Below are 24,243 nucleotides of genomic sequence, written 5' to 3'. Positions count from 1 at the left end.
TTAAATACCTTGAAAATTATTTTCTAAGTATTTAACAACTCTAAAGTAATCTTTTTACATGCTTCTTAAAAATTATTTCCACGTACTTAAAGTAATTATTTTTTAAATCACGCTAGTACTTTGTGATTTTAGGACTGGTTATTTTTTTAAAATATGTCAAGGAGGAGAGTATAAAGGTTAAATATTAAGTTTTTTTTAAAAAAAAGTCACAGACATTAATTTGGGAGATGGTCACTCAAGGAGTTGTTTTATTTTATTTTTTTTTATAATTGTGTTCTTTGAATTGCTTTGTCTATTAATTACTTTATTTTTCTTTAATTTTAAACTATATTGTCATAATAAAAAAAAAAAGATTGTTTGAGCAGAGAACACCAAATAATTGAATCTAATTTTGATATTAGCAAATATCTCAAAGTTAAATTATTTTATGATTTAACAAGCTTGACTAAGTACATGTAATTCAAAACTATAAAATCTTAGTAAGTCAAGTTACCATAATACTAAGTAAGACAAAAGTCTTAATGGACACTAGGTAAAGAAAAAAGCCTTAGTTGTAATTATGCAAGGAAGTCTTGGTTTGTGAGACTTAACAAAGAAGTCCTGGTCAGTGAGACTGAGTATAAAAATTTGACAGATCGAGTACACCAAGCAAAAAGTCTAAACGGGTATGGAGGACCAGATATTTAGTAGGTTAATGGATCTGGAGGATTGGACATCGAGAGGAGGCCCTAGGGTTAGATGATCGAATGTCAAGCACAAAAGTCCAAACATGTCTGGATGATCGGATATTTGGCAAATCAGGTAAACCTTTTAAGAGTAGGCGATGGCGCGTTCTCTCGAAGGGAACAGTAAGTGTCGGTCCGACTTAAAATATCAACAAAATCTAAAGTCATCAGGACTGGATAGTCCCGAGACTACTGAATCATTTATATTTTATATTATGCATGTTTTGCTAACTCTGTGATGCAGAAAATCAAAGTTGAAAGTTTACTGGAAAAAGAGCTTCCAAGCTCCTAGAGTGGACCCAGGTGCCCGGAGGTCCGGGCTTCTCGACTGGTCCAGGCGCCTGATTAGACCCAAATTCAACCACGCATGCAACTAAGTTACCATACACTGATTAATCGATGCACGTCAGCTTCTAGGCGGTTGGGAAGGGATAGAGTTGACGTGAATAGAGATTCGACTTGGTGCATTCATATCAGCGGTCTAGGTGCCTTAAGACGGTTTGGGCGTCTGGACGTGGATAAGTCAGCGATGATGGGGGATCAGATAAACCTCAGTGGAGGCGCCTTAGATCAGTCCAAGCGCCTGGAATGACTTATACAAAATACCTCTGACTAGGATCTTAGTATAACTTTGTCAATCAAGTTTTCAAGTGCTCCAATTGTTATCTCTCTCTTGAAACGCTAATGCTATGCCGATACACCAAGACACTACTCCAACAAATACACAAAAGTTCACATCTCAATATCGTCGGTATACTTAGTGAATTTCTTTCATTTATCATATTCATATTGTGTTTTATAAGGATAGTAAATTTGTTACCAATCCTAATATTTTGTAATCGACAGATTGATAGTGAATTACCCATCGAAAGTTATCAACAATCTCGGATCTTGGACTAGTAGCATGAATTGTTAATCAAGTAAAAAGAAACCATGTTGGCTTTGTTTTTATTTCCTCTGCTATCTCCCTAGTGAAAAAGCGACGCGCGCTATTCACCTCGAGTACTTCTTCGTTCCTAAACCATTGTCTTGATTTACACAAACAGCTGAGTAGTTCAAGACACCACGTTTACTAAGCGGCCTAGTAAATCTGATAGTATTCTAATAAGGAAGGTTCAAAGCACAAACTACCTCTCTTGAAACAATAATCTTTCAATTGAACTCTCCTTTGATATCATCATATATGCATACATTAATTTTCATTCATTCATGTGGAAGATTGTTGAAAAATTAATTTTGAACCAATAAAAGTGTGAATGGGAAATCCATCACTTAATATATGACATGACTTAATCTAGATTGTCGGATCTTCATTATTCCCGAGTCCATTTGTAAGTACCTAGGAGTACGCATTCCCGAGTAAGAATCCTGCAAAGGAGTTACAAACTTTTCATTATTCCCGAGTAAATATTCTCAGGGAGTGGTTGTTTTCATTCCCGAGTGAATCTTCATTATTCTTGAATAGATCTTTTCGGGGAGTGGCTGTCTTCATTCCCAAGTGGATCTTTATTTTCGAGTGGATCTTCTTGGAGCGTTTCTATGTCAATTTATCCATAAAATTTTGATGAAATATTTAAAAGAAAAATCATAAGCCAAAATAGGATCAAAAGAAATATTCAAAGTAAGAGAATATCTTCCAACCTTCAATTGATTGACCAAAAGTAGAAATGCAAACAATTCAATAAAATTAAATAATATGAAAATATTAACATTTGAGTTGAGCTAAAAAAATATATACGATATTATGGGCCAAGCTTGATTTAAAATAAAATTTAAGCTCGAGTTCAATTCAAATTATTCGAAATTTGATTCGAACATATTCGAATTATAATTCAAAATCACTTAATTCAAATTTAATTTGAATTATTCAAATTTTAATTTAAATATATTTAAATTAAAATTATATAAAAATAATTATCATTGACACGATTTTACCCCTAGTACAAGAGGTGAAATTCCATCCTCCTCGTTGTTGTTTTATTTTTGTTTGGATATTACATACGGGATTAAAGGTATGTTTAACTATTATTTAAATCAATTTTCAGATTTTTTATCTAATAGAAAAAGTGATCAAATTTTACAAATTGATTTGACTTGTCCGATTAGTGTACCTTTGACTTGCTTGCCCATTCCGTACCCACCAAAACGTTAATCAAATAAGACGACTTGCAGTCAGCACCGACCTCGCCGCCCTCTTTCCTAAAATACCCCCCATCGAGTTACAGGCCAAATTGCGTCGACTCGCTAATTTTAGGGTTCCAAGTCTTCAATTCCTTCCCCTCCCAAAACCCTTGCCGCCCCTTTTTGGCTCCCAACGTCTGATCCCCCTTTCTCTTGGTTTGATGTTTGATGCTTGATGCACGTCGGCCGTTAGCATCCGTTAGGGTTTCTGCAGCTGCGTTGCCGTGCTTCATTTTCCTCTCTCCTGACCTTGCCAGAGATGGTCTTGGCGCCTAGGAACGACGGCGGCAGTCAAATTATTCCTTTTCGCATCCGGAGCACCATCCAGTCCATAAGGGAGATCGTCGGTGACCACTCAGACGCTGATATTTACGCCATGCTAAAGGAGACGAACATGGATCCCAATGAAACCGCCCAGAGGCTGCTCTATCAAGGTTCTCATTCGATGCTCGTTTTCCTTCTTCGCTTCTGGTTGAATTTTCAAAGTTTGTTCCTTTTGGTTCGTGCAACTGACCAACCCCGGTTGCTATGTACTTCTTATGTTTGGTTGCTTCATTACAGTTGAACTGATGTTCCTAGATCCTGTATTCTTTAATAGCTGGTGAGCAGGAGTAAAGTTGGGTTTACACGTCTAGTTTTATCAATGTGCTCAAGGGCAATGCATGCCTACTTACTGCTCGTCTCATGCCATGCATGGAATGGCTCTTAGATATCAGTTTTCCTTGTACGTTCGTTTTGTATTTGAAAAGATGACTTGGCAAACTGTATATGCAGTAAGTATAGCAGATGATAAAAGATTATGCCTACATTTTAGGTGTTTGGGGAGTGTGCAGTTGTTAGAGGGAGCTTGTCAATAGTTAGATGAAGATGCCAATTTAACTTAGGTCAGAGGAGTATAAAAATTTAAATTTTTAATCATAGAATTCAAATTTCAAAAGTTGAACGGGCTTTAAATGAGATGCAAAATGGAAAAGTAGTTGAACAAGATGATATTTCGATAGAGGTATGAAAGTGCATGGGGAAGTAAGGTATCGAATGATTTAAGAAGTTATTCAACTTGATATTGAAAACAAAACAAATGCGGGTAAGTACTCTTGTTCCTTTATATAAAAACAAAGGAGAATACAAAATTATAAAAAGTATAGGGGTATTAAACAAATGTAGGAAATTATAATTCTTGGCGTTAATGAGCTATTGATATGTTTGGTGGGTAGTAATGGAAATTGTGATAGCTAAAAGACTAGTTTTCAAGCTTCCTACATGTTTAGACTAGGGGCGAGGAGTAGCTACAAAACCACACCTAGATTAAAGTCTATTCATGAAAGTGTTCCAATGTAGTTGGCTAATAGGGTTATCCTGTTCATATTCACATGAATTGTTTTCTCAAGCTGGCATGATTGAAGATTTGTAGCCTACATGTTTAATTAATTTAAGCTTAATTGATATTACTGCATCTTTCATGTCTCATCCTTGGAAAAATGCAAATGGTATTTAAAGATACTTGTGTTGGAATAACTATGGTATTTTATATCTTTTTATTTAACAATCTCTTCTCAATCTTGCTTAAGTTGTGTTGGAATAATTGTGTTATTTTATATCATTTCATTCAATGATCTTTTCTTAATCTTGCTTAAGTTCTTTATTTATTCATATGACAGATCCTTTTCATGAGGTAAAAAGGAGAAGGGATAGGAAGAAAGAGGTATGTATCAACACTGATAACATATATGTAAACATTTTTTGGTTTAGTTTTCGAAGAAATAACACAAAAATGTATGAATAGGAAGATCCCAATTACTTCATTGCTTTTATACCTCCACAAAGTGATGTACTAACATATTTGAGCTTTTACATAATTTCACTTTGCGTTAGGGTGTCAGCCACCATCAAAACATTGGTAAATGATATGTATGAATCTATCAAAAAATTATTGCACCAATATTAGGTTGTTTCTCGGAAGCATTGTGTTGTAGGGTTCAACTGCAATGTCTTGGCAAGGACTGCTACATCTTCATGAGTACTTAGGTGTAGTATTAAATATGAAAGAGTTCTCACCCTAAGTTGGATAAGAATTGAAACTATAAGAATACTAATTGTCTTTGATTTGGAACATAAAACGTAGGAACACTCACTAGGGAATCAATGATCGTAGATATGATGATTAGAAGAAGAATTAATATTTTATGCTTACATGAGACAAAATGGGTAGATAACACAAAGATGATAGAGAACTCAAGTTTTAAGTTATGGTACACATGAAAGAGTAAAACGAGAAATTTAGTAGTATTATAGTAGATAGTTTGTTTAAAGAAAAAAGTAGTTAGGAAGAGAGAGAGTATTATAGCTCTTAAGATTGTAGTAGCGAAAGAAACTATTAATGCAATTAGCATATATGCACTTAAAATAGGATTAAATGAGGACTCCAAAGGTTTTGGGAAGATCTAAATGAGGTAGTATAAAAAATTTTAATAGGAGATCTCAATGGGCATGTAGGGGTAAAAATTAAGGAATATGATAGGGTATATGTGGGCTATGGTTTTGGAATAAGAAATGAAGAAAAAAACTATATTGAATTTTGTGATAGCATATGAACTTATAATAACTAATATGTTTTTAAGAAAAGAGAAGAAGACTTACTTTCAAAAGTGAAAATAATAAGTCGCAAATTGAATTTCTTATGATTAGGAAGAGAGTGGTGGAAGATAAAGGATGAGAAACAAAGTATTTTTAAGAAGACGGTAGAGCACACGTATTAAGAGAAACACATGATGACTCAAATACGAGATGAGATAAGATAGTGCCAAACTTGAAAATAGTGGCCAAGAGTGTGCTCAGTAAGTCAAGAGGACGAACACCATCAAATAAAGAATTTTGGCGAAAGAGCGAGGAAGTATAGGAGAAAATGAAAGAAAAAAGAATCACCTAAATGTATACTTGTAACAATGAAGAAAGCTTTAAAAGTATGTCGGTAAAAAAGAGGTTAAGAAAGTGAAGCCAAGATTAAAGTTTTCTAATGCTTGTATTGACAACTTGACACAAAAGAAGGGGAGATACATCTATAGAATAACTAAAGAGAGAGAGAGGAAAATAAAATGTTCTTACCCAAATAAGATGCATTAAAAATGAATTTAATAGGGTATTAGTGAAGGATGAGAAAATAAAGGAGCGATGAATATTTTTATCAATTTTTTTAATGAAGATTTAAGTTACTAACTTATCTTAGAAAATTTAAGTAGGAAAAAATTTTAATTTTTATTGGAGAATTCAAATTTTAGAAGTAGAACGGGCACTAAATGCGATGAAAAATGGAAAAGCGGTCAGACCAGATGATATTCCAATAGATGTATTGAAGTGGCTAGGGAAGCAGTGTATTCAATGGCTTATAAAGTTATTAAATCTAATATTGAAAAAACAAGGAGACATACAAAAATTGTACGAGTTATAGAGGCATTAAGCTAATGCGTCATACCATGAAACTTTGAGAAAGAGTGATAAAAAAATAAAGCAAGAAGATGAAGGCGACTGCAAATCAATTTGAATTTATACTTGAAAGATGGACGCTAGAAGTTATACATATTCTCAAACAATTGCTTGAGAAGTATCATATGATATTTATTGACCTAGAAAAAACTTAAGATAGAATATCAAGAGAAATTATGTTGAGAATTTTAGAAAAGAAAGATGTCAACATAATATATATTAATACTTAAGGATATATATGAGGATGTAATGACAAGAATGAAGATTCTAGGCAGATTGAGTGAAGCCTTCCCATAAAGACAAGATTACATCGAGTCGATCATATCTAAGTCCATACCTTTTGACACTAGTTATGGATGGATACACTAGACACATCCAAGAGAGGTTGCCATGGTGCATGTTGTTTGTAGATGATATTATTTTGGTTGATGCGACATGTAAAAGAGGAAAGCTAAGCTCAAAAGTGTTTTAGGCTTAGTAGATTAAAGACTGAATATATGAAATTTAAGTTTAGTAGTTGGCATTCCAAGATAATTGTAAAGATGGGAGATGACAAGTATCTAGGTTCGTTTTTTGTTTTTTGTAAAAGGATGGATGGTTGATAGAGATGTTTTATATAGGATATACTTAAGATAATTGAAATGGAAGAGGAAGTTAGTTGTTTTTTGTGATCGTAAGATACTTTTAAAGTTTAATGGGAAATTTACAAAATGACGAGTTAAAGATACTTCATTATACGGAGTTAAATGTTGGAACTATGAAGCGAGCACACGAGTTAAAGATGAGAGTCGGAGATGAGAATGCTAAAGCGGACATACGAGGATGGATAGATAAAAAATGAGAACAAAGAAAGTTGGAGTTGCACTTATTAAGAAAACACTTCGAAAGACACATGACCAATAAATTTCCCAAGTAGGTGATGTGAGACCCTAACAAATATGTATTTTAATTGAGGAAGAGAAATCAAAGAAGATATGCTTATAAAATATGATAAAATTCATTTAAATATAAATGATATAGTAGGGGATCGAGCCTAATGATGTAGGAGGACTTATACAGTTGACTCCACTTTGTAGGACAAAGACTTGGTTATTGTTATATTTTCATGTTAGTTTGATTATGTTTTTTTTGTTCTTAAGCGTCCTTCCCATGGCACACAAGCACACTTTGTTTTTTTCTTTCTTTCTGAAGAAATAAATACATGAAATTCTTTGGCATTGCATTTGAAATAGGTTAAGAAATCCTATGTATATTATGTAAATCATAACTTTTTCAAAGTTATCCTTAGGTTCATTATTCTAGTGTACATGGACTACATATCTTTTTATTTGACTCTAATTTTTCTGTTCTTTGTATAAAATTTCATCTACTCATTAGGACATTTATCATGACCTCAGCCTACAGGTTACAAGAGCTTTTCTGATACAAGAAAACACGTGGAACCTAATCTTCAATGGGCAAAATCGTCTACATCATTGGATCTGAATTTGCAGAGAGAAAATTATATTCAAAAATCAATACCAAGTAATGAATATCTCAACTTCTGAGCTTCTGTTATTTTGGTTTTGTGAGTGTGACAGGCAAAATGAATTCCCTTGTTATAAAGTAACAATTCTTTTCTAATTCTGTAGGCAGAGTAAATGAATTCTTTATTCTGTTGTATTTTCTAATTTTGTGAGTGCTTGCAGTCCTCGACATCTGCTTGTTTACTTGCTGTTTTATTAAATGTCTGATACAGAGAACTTTGGTGTTTTTTTAGTCGGATGGGTCATGGTCCTAATTTTTTTTTAAGTGGTATATCATGGGCTTTGTTTTTCAGCTGTCTGGGTTTTATCTAAGTTTTGGTTCTTTGTTTTAATTTTATATTCATTTGACTAGGTAGAACCTTTCTCCTTTGGACCTAGAACATGTTATTCATGGGCATGAATTTAAATAAAATAAATGTAGTTTCAGTCAGCATGACTGAAACATGTTGCCTTGCTAGTTGATTGAAATGACACAACGCTGACAGAGGCAAGTTGTAGCAGTTAGGTTTGTGCCTGTGGCAGTCACATACTTGGCAGGTGGCAGTGTGTTTCAATGATAAGTGGACAGGAGGCAAGTGGTTAGGCAATAATTCTTCTTCGTCCTACTCTAGGTGAATGGCAAGATTTCTGGCCTGGGCAAGAAGAATTGAGAAGATGTCAATCATGTAAGGTGGTGGGGTTATAAGTTAGCCCAACTTTTTATTAAAAATTTATAAGATACTTAGTTATACCTTGTAACTGTTCAGTAAATGTTCATAATCAAAACTAAATTGTTAATCGCCAATCACTATTAATAAGTCATAGCTTCATAAGTTATATTTAGTAAATAAGTAGCAAGAATGTTTAAATTATTAGTTATATCACTTATAAGTTGTGATCATGACTGTCAAGTTGGTATCGATATCAGAATTGGATGATTGAAAAACCAAAATCAGATTTGTCAAAAGATAAAATATCTATATAAGATAATAAATTCTGTGCAATCATAATACTTGTTCACAGTATGTTTCATCAAACATTATATAATTAATAACTCACATTACATATAGTTCATATTAGAAGTAGTAAAGTTGGATTAGAATACATTATCTATTATCCCAATATTAGTAGTGACACCAAGTTAATAATATCATATTATTATGACAATGTTAATAGTATCATATTATTATTATTATATGATAAATTTATATTTTTGAACTATTAGGTAATAATAGATCATTAAGATAAATGTGTATGTATTAGATTTTTAATAAATTAAATCATATTTATTAATATATAAGAAATAAATAAAAAAAGTCAGAATGTATTACAAGAAATGTTAAAAACCTTATTTATTGGTATAAAATTTAAATAATGCTAGAAATTATTTATTAGTATAAATTTAAATAATATTCTATTATTAATAATATTTGATAATATTAGTTTACTAGTTAATATTTCATATTAGTAGTCTTTTTTGAACTTCACATCGGAAAGTGAATAGATTTATAAGATTTCTTGCAACCAATAGTAATTTCGCTCAATTTACTCAAACAGAGGGAAAGAGATAGATGAGGCACTCCATCCCATCTAACTAGAGACAGGTTAAAATTAGTAGAAAGGTTTAATGATTAATCTTGTGACAATATCGAGTGGTGGTGAGGTTGAGAAATTTAAGTTGGAACTTGTGATAGTGATGAATATCTTGCCTTCTTAGTTGCATTTACTAGATTCAAGCTGGTTTTCCATATCAAATCTAATTCATCCAAATTTCAACCTATCCATCCATTTTCACCTTCGATTTGCTCAAATTTCAAAATTTTCCATATATTTTCTAGTGGAATCTATTTCATTTCTAGGTAATTTCTTCGGATCTTGGGTTGTTGAAAATGTCTTGATGATCTTTGTGTGGTAACTGATTTTTTGAGAAAGATTGCACTGAACTTTTCTGATATGATCCAACTTGGGCAATCCATATAGGTATCAGTAGATCTTGACAATCATGAACTGAATAAAGCTAATTTATAAGTCATGAGATTTATATAGCTAGTACGCTTTGAGAATGGGATCATCTGAAAGCTTGGGATAAATGCCCAGATGAAATAATAATGTATCATCCATTTAACTCTCTGCCTATTTTGCCTATCAACATTATTCAGTTATGGTGTAAAAGGACATGAAGATTTTTAAAGAATACTCTAGCTAGAGACAAATAATTAAAATGTATGAGAAAATTACTTTGGTATTGTCACTTCTAAAAGCTATAATAGACACTCTAATTCAATTTTCTAATTTCAACACAGAAAAAAGGAATATTTAGGATGCTCCTTTAATAGGAAGACTGTAATTCTAGATTAGCCATCTATGAGGTTAAATAAAGTATTTAACGTCAAGTTTTGAGCATACTTTATTTGGACCTAGAATGTTCTAGGCAAATGTGATTGGAATCAGGATTATGAATACCGAGAGGAAGGTTTCAGCATTATTTTCTAGTTGTTAGTATAGGGCCTTCTGAACATTGTCATCTTGGTAGGTTCTGGCATGACTATGGATTTGGTATGGTGAGGGATTAAGACATCAGAACATTTGAATGTGCAGTCATAGTCAAATATAATCCTCAAGACTCTGGACCTGCATTAGATACTTGCTCTTGATCCGGATGGATATAGAATCAATCGTAAAGGCTATTGAATAATTCAGCAACTTTGTGAGTTTGCTAACAGAGTAATTTCTAAGAAAAGTTTACATAGGAACCAAAGGAAGTTGTAAAAATGGTGTAGGGTTGAGTTGACCAACAACCGAAACAAGTCAAACTGACCCGTTTCTACAACGATGCCAGTAGGATGAGATGTAGGTTTAGGACTTGAGAAAAGGGAGATGGTACAAACGTATGGCTAGAAGCTCTAGAATCTAGGTATCTTGATTTTTGATACATAAGCATTTGCTATACAAGTGATAGAAACATCATAAACTAGAGATGGTATGGATGTTGCATTCTGAGATTTGTTTTCCTAGAAGCATCTTCATAAACTAGAGATGGTATGGATGCTGCATTCTGAGATTTAGTTTCCCACTAGCGGAAACATAGATATTCCTCATTAGAGTATGTCAACGGTAGAGGCCATGTTGCCTAATATTGTCATGGAAAGTCTCTTGGATGGACCCATATAGTTAGAGATCACTAATTGACTAATAGTTCTTAGATTCCAAAGCAATGAAGCTAGTTCAGCTAATATTATGCTGGTTTTAGAAAGAAGGCAGTTCTAGTAGGGTTCTTTTTGAAACATGAACTAATAGACCAACTTGGTTGAAGGATGACATCCACCAACAGCTGTGTTGAATGCCTTTACCTTCAAGCAGGAAGCATCATTTTAAAGCATCAGATGGGCAGAGAAAGCAATAAATTCAAGATTGAGCAGAATGGGCTGCCTGCTCTGTCAATCTGCTGTAGTGGCTAGAAGCAGAGAGCAAAGATGACTTTCAATTTGGGGCCACTAGAATCTACAGAAAATATATGGTGTGGCTGAAAGAAACAGAAAAAATCTCAAACAGAAAAGATCAGGTTCAAGAGCTGGTATGCAGAAAAGAAACAGGTGAAATTGCCTTGAAGAAGAATAGAGCTGTGGAGTGAACAAACAGCAAAGGTAAAGATCAGATCAGAGCTGGAAGAAGAGAAACACACAGGAAAGAGCTGCAGATTGAGAAGTTATGTTGAGTCTGATGAAGATCTGCTATGACGAGATGATCTGCTGTTGATGTGAGCTCACCAAGGCAAAGAAGCAGGAGAAATTCAATTGGAAAAAACTGAAGAAGCACAAAGTTGGAACTCCCAGTAGATTTTGCTAAATCAATGCCTGAAAACTGTTCAGCAAGGCAACATTGGATGGAGACAAGAAAACACATCTGCAGCAAAGTAAGAACTCAAGATAAGGACAAGATCTGCTTGTTCTCCCAGAGTGTGTTGCAATGAGAATCCAGTAGGTGTTCTGGCTCCATAGCAACATATAGAGAACATGAGCATGTGAGGGGAGCTTGCTCTAATACAAAGCAACATGACAATATACTAGAGTCAATCCCTGAAGTACTTCCCTCTATCTTTATATATGTATATATATTTTAATTTTGTTTCACATCCCTAAGTCAGCTGCCCTCACTTAGTGGGAAAAGACTTGGTTGTTGTTGTTGTATCACATCCCTAAGTCGGGTATTGTTTCATAGAAGCCCTGAGATATTTACTATTAAGTCCATGGTAACATTTAAAGATTATTAACAATAGTTACAGATAGATGATAGTTACAATTATTAAAAAAGATTTTTTAATTGAGAGTTAAAAAGATATAATTTACAACTCTTCAATGATAATGTATAAAATCTTAATTGCTACAGTAAAGGTTGATCAATATTGAATACAAATGTATTCTAATCAAGGTGGTTGGGCTGAGATCCTATCTAGGAATAGTAACAGATGAGATTGAATTGTAGGTTCAAATGATCTTTAGCCCAATTTGAAATTTAGGATCATAAGATCCTAAGGTCAAGATCACAATATTTGCTACCATATATGCTTGTAGGGATGGGAAAAGGTTGTGATATGTTCATCTAACAGTACAAGGCCGTTTTTCATTGACTTTATCTCTATCTCATTCTATTTCTCCATTGTATTTTTGATAGGGGCCTTCCATTGCCTCTTTTTGAATCCGTTTTAAATGTTATTTTGGAATGCATTTCTGCATTGATAAAGATTTGTGCTTTGAAGCTTGTTAGTTTTCTTATGAAAAATTATAAAATGGCAACTCAGTTGAGGAGGTTAATGTCAATGTACGTGATTAGCATACAAATTATGTTCCATTTGTACTCACTGTCCTTCATATATATATATATTTTCTCTCGGCCTTCTCTTGTTTGATTAATCTGTTGATTTTTTTATTTTTCAGTTGCCTCATTCCTGTCTTATAATATCTCATGATGCTAACAGATTTCCCCCCTTTCTCATTTCCTATTTCTTTTGTTGTTTTGTCAGTCATGCTTAGAGTAAATTCCAAGAATCTTCTTATAATAGTAACCTTTTTGTTAACAACAAATATATATAGTGGGGGAAAACCAACTTTGGATGCAAGCTCAATTATATGGGGACTGGAGCTATTTTTTTTTACCCTTTTCAAGGGATTTTTTTTTTAAAACCTTGTTCAAGGGAAATATTATATATGTTTTGATAATCCAGGCGTTCGGGCTTTACTTGACTAATCCTTGAGGTAGATGGCCTTCCCCTAGTTTGCCTACCGGGTAAATCTGGAGAACAACTTATGCACACTCGGAGTCAACCTCCAAGATATTCGTCCCATTTGGGATTCGAACTCTAGTCCTCTTATTGCTCCTCTTACCACTGCACCACATCCATAGGGGCAAAAAACAATTTCAGTAGTATATGGTGAGAATTGTTTGTCTGAATGTCGATGTAGCTACTCATAGCGATTCTATGCAATTATTCAGGCCTCTTATGTAGTAGAAGAAATTTAGATGAAGGGAAAGAAAAAAAAAATTCTTTCCCTTGTTCATCTGCTGACAAATCAGGGAGAGAAAGGAAGTGAGGAAGATTTATTTCACCTATATCAGTGATATTATTTCCTGCCCCATTATGGTGGGATAGAAATAAATGACAGACATTTGTTTCGGTCAGCATTTGTTAACCAGAAATTTTTATACTTCAAATGTCCCTGATTTCCACAGCTTAAATTGTTTTCTTTTTTCCTTACTTTCTCTCCAAGTATCAATATTTCTGTAATTACCGTTGAAAGTTAGCAAAGATGTTTGCAACTTGCGAAGATTCTTATTTGGGTTTATAATTAACCATTCTCTCTAGGCACCCAACTTTTCTCCTCTTCCATGATGGTGCTATGTTGGGCCTTTTATCTTGGCCATCTCGGTTTACAATGGTAGTTGTTGCTTCTGTTCATATATTTTTTTGGGTACTTGTATATTTGTGTTGGACACTAATGGTATGCATGATAGGATAGGATTGGGTTGATTAGGATAGGATTAAATGTAGGATAAATAATCCCTCTTAAGGCCAAGGTATTATGAATCCTACCTCTAATCATCCATAATCCTACCTCTAATCAACTCTACCAAATGCTTGATTAAAAACTTTTTGAAAATATAATCCTATCCTATCATGCATACCAAACGGAGCCTAAAGCTCTAAGTTGAGTTTGCATGTAAAAGCTTTCAGAATCAACCTTGCTAGATACTTGGAAACACACCCCCATCAAATCTACGTACCTTGTCTCGAGTCTAAGCAACATATGACATATCTTTTGTTGAAATCCAGTCCTAAGAATACATTAATTTGATTCTTCTCCACGAGCAATAGTTAGTCACTGACTGGAACTGCTTGCATTGCAGGTCTTGATTTCTATTTAAGATGTGTGAATTCCATCTTCCTTGTTCAAAATGGGACCTTTTATTTAACCTATACATGAAGCAGAGAGTTCTAAATAGTCAAATTTTGTCTATTATATTATTTTCATGCTGCACCTCTGTTGCTAGCCATTCTGTTTCTTTTTCTTGTTTATTGGGCGCTCTTTCTGTTCCTCTTTCATAGCATTTCTACTGCTACTGTAGGCATTTAACTCCTGCCCCCCTTTTTATATTTTCAAGTGTTTCTGGGTATGATCAACTCAAGTGCATCACACATATTTATAGGTCCATTGTGCAGATTACTTCTCATTTGAGAAAAAAAGAAAAAAAAATTAAGATGCTACTGCTTCTAGAGGACAAGAAGAAACACAAAAAATAGTTATGATATTCCGAATCCTAAAATGTCGCCATGCATTTTGTTGAAATTTGATTATGCTTTCATGATTCTTGTTTAAATGATATCTTACTTCACGAGAAGAATGTGTTCTTAATAAGTTTCTTAATCTCTGAATTGTAGAAAATGGCTTTGTATATTTGTTTGGGGGTTGTCTTTCAGAATTCCATTGTCCATTATATTCTGTGGAACATATTCATGATGTATAAATTTTTAGAGAGTTTTGTTCAACTATGCAGGAATTAGCAGACAATTTCGTGTTGTTAGAGACAACCGAGCCAACCAAAATGCCAAAGAGGATGCTGTACAAGAAACAATTGATCAATTAACTTCTAGCATTGGAAACACTTCATCAAGTGTCATTGAGAAGAGGTTTGTTTTTTTTTGTTTTTGGATTTTGGTAGAGGCTAAATTACAACTACATTACTATCATTGGCTGCATGACCTTCATTGTTTTTTTTGGGGCTGGTTGGTGGTTGTAATATATATTGAGTGTTTGTACAATTTGAAGACGGTGGCAGAGTAGAACACTAAATTTGAATATATCACTGGAGAATAGTGATATAAAGCTCAATGGAGGAATATATTTATGTACTTGACTCCTAATAATAGTGATGAACACATTTGGTTGATGACGTGCTAAGGTAGAACATGAGAGCTTGAAGGATCATTGAGGTTGTCAATTTAGTGATATTTTCATCCGGTAAAAATTCCAGTAATTGTGAATTGTTAAGCAATGGCATGAGTGATGTAGAAGATCACCAACATTTTGGTTTGGTATTGTATGAAAAGCCATCACATGTAGGATTCTCAACAGAATATGAATAACATGTGTAATAATATTTGACGGCTTATCAAGAGTTCTGACATACTAATTTGACAAATATTGCCAGCTTTCAAATTTGTGCACAAGCCATTGTTGACCAAAATAATTTGGTGATTGAGAATGGCCTTTCTTTCCTCTCCCCTAAATTTATTTTTATTTGGTGTGAATTGAGAAATAGCAAGGTGAGGAATGTGGCTGGGGATTACTTGGTTGCATATTAGAAGCAACTCAAGTTTTTTAGACTTGAATAGATGCGACACAAGCATTGATCTAAGTTTCTGGCTCTATTATTTATGAAATTTTATTACACATGTTCAATAGAAGTACCAAGTGTGTATCTGGAGTCTGCTTCAACAGGGGTATGGCAAGGGTAGTTGAAGAGTATCTGTGAGAATTTTTTATACATTGAGAATCATCAAAATGAGCTTTTGTGGCAAGTGTAAGTATGGGTGAAGAAGATAGTTGTTATACTATATTTGGTCTTCTCGCATGATGGTCCTTTTTTTTCTGCCCAAGTTATAAGCATGAGCCTTCCAAGAAAGTGTGCCAATTTGAGCAACTTTCTCTCAGTTTTTGTGTTATGTTGGCTTTTGCTCAAGGCATCCGTGATACTGAAGTCAATGCTGTGTTTGTTCTTTTTTTTCTTTTATGTGAAAAAGTGTTAAATCTCACATAGTTTCCTATTTTACATGTTATCACTTAAGTAATGACCGAGATATATTGGAGGAACAACTTTCTGTTGCACCAAAGTTAGGACAACTCATATCAGCAGGTTCAGGCAAGTCTATTGATCCACCTAGTAATGCCAATGAAACAGGCTCAAGTGCTAGTCAGGGGGCATGCCAGCATGGAGAGGCAAAGACAACCCTCTCGTCCAGGACACAGGATTTCGATAATAATTATAGGGCTCATTCTAAAACTCCACCAAGCAATTCCAGTGATAGTTTGTACTATTCCTTCTCAGATCCCGTGCATGTCCCATCTGCTAACTCTTTATCAGCTGGAAAAGTTGGGGCTATTCGTCGTGAAGTTGGAGCTGTTGGTGCTCAGAGACAACCTCCCAATTATAGGGCTTCTCAGTCATCTGTTTCTACAAATTCCTTTTCAATTTCTCTACTGAGAAAAGATGTATTGCCGCAGACAGAATTACCTGGTCATTCAATTGCCGCATATAAGAGCAATCAGTTAAACCAAGTCTCTACTTCAGTGCCTACTTTGCTCAACACACCTATGGGAAAATCTGCTCCAAGTAACCAACATAATGGCAAGGTGCAGCGTCAGTCAGTTAGTAGTCATAAAGGTAAATCTTCTGTTACTAGCATTCTTAATGTTGTCCTTGTATCATGGTCAGATGCATGCATGATGCTTAATATCTGTATTTTAATTCATCAAGTTATAAGAAAGATAGCAGTATATGCAATAGAAAAGAGTTCTTTGCATCCATATATACCTCAACAGAATCATTGATTACAAAGTAACTAGCCATGCAAACTAAATTATCTACTCTAAGCCATCACGGGTGTGGTGCAGTGGTAAAACACTTAGGGGAATGGATGAATATTTTGGAGATCGACCTTCAAGTATGCATAAGTTCTCCAGATTTCCCGGTAGGCAAATTAGGGGGAAGGCCGTCTACCTCCAAGATTAGTTGGGCGAAGCCTAGACACTCTCTTGAATTATTAAAAAAAATAAAATAAAATAAATTTACTATAATGCCTGTAAATTGGATTATACATATTAATGTTGTTTCAAATCATACTGTTTAAATGTTTGATGAAGATATTAGTTAAATCCAGCTTTGCGAAGATACAATCTTGGTGCCACATGGACACTTTGGTGGCATGATGCTCTCGACCCAATTCAAGCCACACAGATGCATATTGGTTTTTTGAAGAATGGAAAACTAGCTGACGGATTGTGAAAAAAGAGATGTGGTTCTAGTAACTAAACGGGATGATAATTTCAAGAAAGAACAGTGAACCCTTGACATCTGCTCTCTTGATTGAGAAAAGGAATACGCTCCAGAAGATTAATAATAACTAATCTATTCATTGGCTTCCAGTTTATGGAGACAGTGAGAATTGGAAATTGAATAGTGTAGAGAATAGAAAAAATTTAGGGTTATACTTTTTATTCAAGATGTAAAAGCAAAATTGTTGAAAGAAAATGAGTAATATTCTAACATTTACTTCTATTAAGAGGGAGGTGATTTGACATATCACAGTGGATGATCAAAGCGAACACCCTCAAAATGATAACTCTCTCACAAAGAAATAAAATAGATTCTTAACATTAACTTTAGACCACTTTTTATACTCCCAACCATAATAAAAACTAGAAAATAAATACTTCATTAATTACTAAAAGGAAAAAATGTGACAACCTTAAACTATCAAATAACTCAACAATTTATCAAATATTAAAAATTAAGTTTAAATTTCAATTGGATTCAAGTTTTCAAGTTATTCTTCAATTTATTTTCTTTTCTGCATCATTATCCCCTATCAATCATTTTCCCCTATCAATAACTTAACTTCATCAAGGGGGAAAATAAGATTATCCACAAAGGTGCAATGTGGTCTCTCTAGATGGACCGGGCAGCCGTGCTCTATTTCTTTAAGTAGCTTGGGGGCAAGCCTTTTTTTGGTGATCCAAGCATTACAAAAGTCGTCTCCAAGGGACTATAGATGCCTTCCATGTACACCACCACCCTACTCCTCTTCCTAACATTGAACTTGATTTTTGAGCTTGAGAAGGCAAATGCCACTCCATAGGATCTAGTGCTACTTTTGGTCCATTAGCCTCTATCATGGTTCGTCAGTCACTGCCACCGCCATTTGTCATGCTTCTGATCTGAGCACCATTCTGAGGAGAGTAAGAGCATATTGAAAGATCAAGAGATCTCAAATTTTTGTAATATAGTCTGCTATTTGTAAAATTATGGAACATCCCTAGTTCATTATCTTTTTCCAGTTATGGTAGCAAGAAGTAACTTTCCTTTGGATTTGGGCCCTGCCCATATTTTTTACTTGGAAGGAAAAATTTGAAGCAACTTATTTTAGGACTTTGTAGTGCAAATTCCAAAACAGGTGGTAGGATCAGTGAAATTTGCATAATCAAGACAGTAAAATATTTTTGTTTGCGAGATGACAAATGATATCTTATTATAATAAGGATGCATATCATGTTTCATACATGAGATAACCAGATTAGTGATCATATATTTATTTATTACAATATCAATAGTTTTTTTATTATTAAGTCAAAAAAATATCAGATCAGTGATTAGTGATAATATTTGGTTAAATACAACAATATTTTTGGTATATGATATAATATTGGATTATTTATACATAAGTCGATGTTTATTAGATTATAATTTTTTTTTGTATTTATTGAATAGAATTAAATAAACAATAAAAATATTATGAAGAATAAAAATAAGATTCATGATAAATATTTAAATATATTATTTCTAGCATTATTTGCTATTTAATATTCTTTTTATTCTGGTTTGGTTGGTACCTTAAACAACTTCAAATTGAGTTTACAAGGCTTTTTGTGGCCACTAATGATCAAGACAGGTGTATTCTCTCTTAATCCATACTTGCCTCTCTAGATTGAGATTAAGAGATGGATGAGACACTTGTTTTAAGCTAGTGGCAAATTGGGTGCAGTCGCAAGATAATAATTGATCTTGAGCTTGCTAAAAATCAAGAGTGGTGACAAGGTTTCATGATTAGAGGTGGAATGTAAGCAAGCAATGTATACTCCCTTAACGTGATTTCTTTTCTAGCATTTATTAAATGATTAATAGTTTGTTCTACTTCATATGCTATATTTTTATGGTTAACTATGTATCATTCTGGCTTGAAGATTCTGTCATAATATACTTTTATGCTTGCTTTGACAGTCACTTTGCAGCCATGCAGGTCAACATGGAGTGGAAGCCAAAATCTACTAGAAAACCCAATATTGATGTACCAGCTACATATGGAACAGTTTCAGCTGCTCCATCTTCTGCTGATAATTCGATTAGCTCAAAGGTGATTGATGTTACTGGACTGTCTAAGAACTTGTCAAAACTTAGTATCCTAGAAAATCAACACGTAATCATACCCCAACATTTACAAGTTCCAGAATCGGAACTTGCACGCTTGACATTTGGCAGTTTTGAAGTTGGATTTGACACAAACAAATATACGTATAACCAATCTCAAAGTGCAGATGATGTTGCTGATGAACCTTCTATGAGGTCCTACCATCTCTCATTTTTATCATTTTGAACTCATCTTTGACTTTATACTGACTAATATTTCCCTAGATTTTTTTTTCCTAATTAAACTGCTAACAATCATGAAGCTTTGTTGCAGTTTGTTGCCTCGGGCTTTTAATTATCATTACATTTTTTTTTTTTCATTTTTAATGTTAAAAATGGATTCATATACTTTAGTTTGTTGCCAGTTCATCAGCTTCACCTCCACTTGTCTCTAATGAGGACACTTTTACTGTTATTAATGGGGGTACCATGGACGTCCAAGTTAGAACCTCTCAATCTGACTATCCTGCATCAGTTGCAGAATCTGAGGAACTGCCAACTGGAAATGAGTCTACAACTCAACATATTGGAAGTTATGCAGACATTGGATTAGTCAAAAGTGGCAGTCTTTACAGTTCTGAACAACAATTAAAAAATCCAGAAAGCTTGTCGAACTTTGGAGTAAGTTTGGCAACATGGATTGCTTCTAGTTTGAACTGTGAATAACTATTGAAATAGAGATTCATAACGCTAGTTAGTAAGAATAGCTGATCTTATTGTGATGATATTCTCACTAACTTATTTTGTTTTTACTTCAAACAGGCCTATGACAATCAAAGTGGTTATGATGTGCCATTTTTAAGAACAGTTATGGAAGACAATGCACACATTCAGGACTTGGCTTCATCTTCTGAGGTTGTTTTTTATGTGTGGGACAAGTCTCACTTATGTCAGATTGCTAATTACTACATAAATACCTTTTGGTTTGTTGAGGCTCTGTTTTGCCATTGCATGGGTGCCTGGTTGCTTTATGCTTCTGGTTTACTAGTGTTTGCCTCTATTCTTTTGTGTTTAATTTGTTGCATTTTTTTCTGCAGGTGTTGAACTCACTTGCTGCTAGTTTCAGTCCTTTATCCAATGTGGCTGTCACACAGCAGCAACAATTTGTTCATCAGCCTCAGCAGTCACTTCCGCAGATGTATCCCCAAGTTCACATGCCACATTACCCGAACTTTGTTCCATATCGGCACATATTTTCTCCAATCTATGTTCCTCCAATTGCAATGCCAAACTATTCTAGCAATCCTGCATATCCTCACCCGTCAAATGGAAATAATTTTGTTCTGATGCCAGGAGGAAGCTCACAGATCTCTTCTGACACCATGAAATATGCCTTGCCACAGTATAAACCACTTCCCACTGGTAGTCCTACTGCCTATACCAGCTATAGCAATTCTGCTTTTAGTATTAGTTCTCCTGTTGCTGTTGGCAGTACAACAGGCATTGAAGATTTCAGCAGGGTCAAGTATAAAGACAGCAGTCTCTATGTGCTGAATCAACAGGTGTTATTTTACAGCTTCATGTTTTTTTTAATCTCACTGATTTAGTAAAAAGGCAAGAGTGTTCCATAACTCTCACAAGCTGAACTCATTACTTTTCTAGATATTCTTCGACTCTGTTTTTATTGTGGATATGATATGAAGTATTCTCGTCACCTTATGTCTCTAGTGGCATTTCTATAATGCAGTCTAATCAACTCAAGTGAACTGAAGCCACACTTTTCTAGGTATCTTTATATTGTCTGCAAGTATTTGTCTGGACAATGGTTTCAATACAGGATTTTCACCTTATTTCTCTTGTGGCTTTAAAGATGGTTTTCATGTTAGTATCCCTAGATTTTTGGTGCAATGTTCAGTACTGTACTAATTTCTCCATTTGCTTGATGAATGCTTAAATCTTGTTCAAAAAGTTGAACTGATTTTTATTTCTAAATGACATGGTTATACTTGTTATTCTATTATGTCGTTTTGTGGTAACATGCGGTTTGTTTATTTCCTGCAGGCAGAGACATCTGATTTATGGATTCAGACGCCCAGAGATGTTCCAAACTTGCCGTCGGCTCCTTACTACAATTTACCAGCACAATCACCACATGCTGCATTTATGCCCGGTGCACATGCTGGCCATGCTTCATTCAGTGCTGCAGCACAGATTCCACATGTCCAGTACCCTGGCCTGTACCATCCAACTCAACCAGCGTCCATAGCAGCACCTCATCAGTTGTTGCACCATCAGGTCTCACCAGCCATTGGTGGAGGCGTCGGGGTTGGGCTGGCAGCTCCAGGCCCTCAGGTCGGAACCTATCAGCAGTCACAGCTTGGTCTTGGTCATCTAAATTGGACTGGCAACTTTTGAAGATGTACTATCTGCCTCATTCAAGGGAAGGCGTGGGCAATTGTCTGTAATTGGAAGAAATTTTCTTAGCTAAATGACTGTCAGGTATATTTAAAATAATACAGTAACAGACTTGCGCATTATTTATATGCAACTCCAGACTCCAGAGTATAGTCGACTCTAGTTCATAAAGTGGGTGAAAGTTGAGATGGACCTGAGGTTCTATAGGATTGACCGAGTGTCTTGAGCAGGATGAATGTGTTGGGAGTGTCAAATGATAGGGCAGGCTGAGTTGGTTGGGTTGGCCATACTGGCTGAGTGAGATGGGCATATTGTGTGGGACAAATTGAGTTAGATGGGTATGAATGTTGCAGGAACTCGAGAGGTAATTAAATGGGCTAAGATTGATCAAATGAGTTAGCTGAGTTCCACAGATGGGATCACTGAGTGACCTGTAAAGGCCAGGCAAAACTAAGTTGGGTGTGGTATTTCTCATAAGGGATATTCTGTGTTTTGGACATTATTCCTGGTTAGTGGATTGTTAATATTGTTGAGATGAAAGGAAAGGTTTCCACACACCATCACTGACTGGCTTGCTTCCCCTCCCAAACTCAATCAATTTTGAATAGAAATCCCTGTGCAATGTCACCTTTTTCTTTGATCTTCCCCAAAACTACTATTTCAATGGAACAACAAGGGAAGATGAAGCCCTTTTAACCCCAAACATGAGAATTAGTAAACTTCTCAATCAAGATTCAATAAAGCGAGCAAGCAAAAAAAAAAAAATATGGAACCGCCACATCAGCGGCCTCCCTAGAGTCGGTCCCACGGATATGGAGGGAGGTAAATGCAGGTGCACAGGTAGAAAGTGCATAGCGGAGACGTTAACCCCAGGCAGTGATACCCCGGGGATCGACCCTTGGACCTTTCAGCCACAGAACCATGCACTCCCCATCTGTGCTACACCTTGGGGACAATAAAGCGAGCAAGCAAGCTCTCATGGGTGCTTGCTCTCATGAGTTTGTATGAATGTTTGCTCTAATACTTCTTTGGATGTCTAATCTCCACATATTAAGGGCTGTTCTATTAGGGTAAATATCTCTCATGATTTATTCCCTTCTAGAGAGTGTGAGGTTAACGTAAAGATTTCATTTTTTTGCTGCAAGAGAGCGAGCAACTAAACTTTTTGCAAAGGAAAACAGAGAATGTAAACGTTAACTGCTACCGCAATCAAAGAGGAAGCATGAGCTTGATGGTTGCGACACTAGAGATCTACAGTCAAATTTTTTTAACGATTCTCATCTTTTGTTGGCAGTTGGAAGTCTCACGCATCATCATCTAGCTTGCTATAGCTTGGCAGGCGGTAAGAATCTCATGTTAGAATTTTTCTTTAATTTTGGGTTGCCGTTAATTAATAATTAATTTTAATATTTTTTAAAAGTTATGCTATATAAATTGAATCTAACCTCAACCTATCAAGAGTGACCATATATGGTTAATGATGTGAGAGATGGATGTATAGACCTAAACCTAATAACTTTTATTCGGAGAGAAGGGAGATTAATTAAGGTTATTCTTTTGTAAACAATCTGTCTCCTCTTCCATTTCATAAATTCCCGTTGAAGCATCTTCATGAAAGGAGAAGAGAAAGATGAAGAAGTTTAAGACAAACCATGACCATTGTCGCCTGTGGTTGCCCCTACTGAATAGTTCAATAGCATCGACTTTCGTTGTGCGATAGCAACAATATCAGTCATGCATCCTCCACGACATGAGATGTCAGTGTTGTTTTTAATGTGATTGAAAGAAATTATGTTTAACTGAACTAGTTATTTGGTGAAGACCTTGCAGAGGAGTTTTTTTCTTCTTCAAATTTAGTGTCTTAGCTAATGCATATTTAGCTGATGTAGGCAGTGATCTATTTGTCGGTGTCACTTAGTATTTCTATTTGGCCAGAAACACAAAAGACCTCCTTTTTAACAAAATCATTAAAGAGATATCCCATTTTGAATCAAGATCAAAAGCATACCTCAAGCATGTTTTACTTCCATAAATGTATTTGTGTTGGGTTGTCTCTTTCGACCATGAGCAACTATGACTTTAGTTACTCACATTTTATGGTCCTCTCTTTTATATGTCTCATCAACATGTATCTAATTCACAAACAAGCCTATCATTTGACTTATCATTTGTCAATTTTGATGATGTTGAACTTACATAAGTAGCTTTAGCCAAAATTGCTATTAGAGCTCCAACTGAAAATCAAGCACACCATTGACCTC

General features: G+C 34.8%; 1 protein-coding gene across 2 annotated transcripts; it reads left to right on the top strand.

The window, feature by feature from the left end:
• Positions 1-2,928: 2,928 nt before the first annotated feature.
• LOC121976125 (GBF-interacting protein 1-like) lies at positions 2,929-22,108 on the top strand. 2 transcript variants are annotated; one of them, XM_042528131.1, is made up of 11 exons: positions 2,929-3,340; positions 4,565-4,608; positions 7,784-7,910; positions 14,942-15,074; positions 16,233-16,306; positions 16,493-16,828; positions 19,453-19,783; positions 19,993-20,248; positions 20,390-20,482; positions 20,665-21,129; positions 21,629-22,108. In XM_042528131.1, the coding sequence occupies exons 1-11, from the start codon at positions 3,166-3,168 to the stop codon at positions 21,980-21,982; spliced, it is 2,388 nt and encodes a 795-aa protein (XP_042384065.1). In that variant the 5' UTR covers positions 2,929-3,165; the 3' UTR covers positions 21,983-22,108. The 2 variants fall into 2 exon arrangements, with proteins under 2 accessions (XP_042384065.1, XP_042384064.1); XM_042528130.1 differs by having other exon boundaries at positions 16,233-16,828.
• The last annotated feature ends 2,135 nt before the right edge of the window (positions 22,109-24,243 follow it).

The sequence above is a fragment of the Zingiber officinale genome, chromosome 4B, assembly GCF_018446385.1.
Source record: "Zingiber officinale cultivar Zhangliang chromosome 4B, Zo_v1.1, whole genome shotgun sequence".
In the NCBI taxonomy this organism is placed as follows: Eukaryota; Viridiplantae; Streptophyta; class Magnoliopsida; order Zingiberales; family Zingiberaceae; genus Zingiber; species Zingiber officinale.
The sequence above is the reverse complement of the archived record's forward strand: the minus strand, read 5'-3'. Positions and strand labels throughout refer to the sequence as shown.

Bases quoted from the DNA above. Each gene is read 5' to 3' on its own strand.
- LOC121976125 (XM_042528130.1), top strand. From the start codon at position 3,166: ATGGTCTTGGCGCCTAGGAACGACGGCGGCAGTCAAATTATTCCTTTT. The intron at 4,609-7,783 runs GTATGTATCAAC...TCATGACCTCAG, and splicing joins GAAGGGATAGGAAGAAAGAG to CCTACAGGTTACAAGAGCTT. The intron at 7,911-14,941 runs GTAATGAATATC...TCAACTATGCAG, and splicing joins TATTCAAAAATCAATACCAA to GAATTAGCAGACAATTTCGT.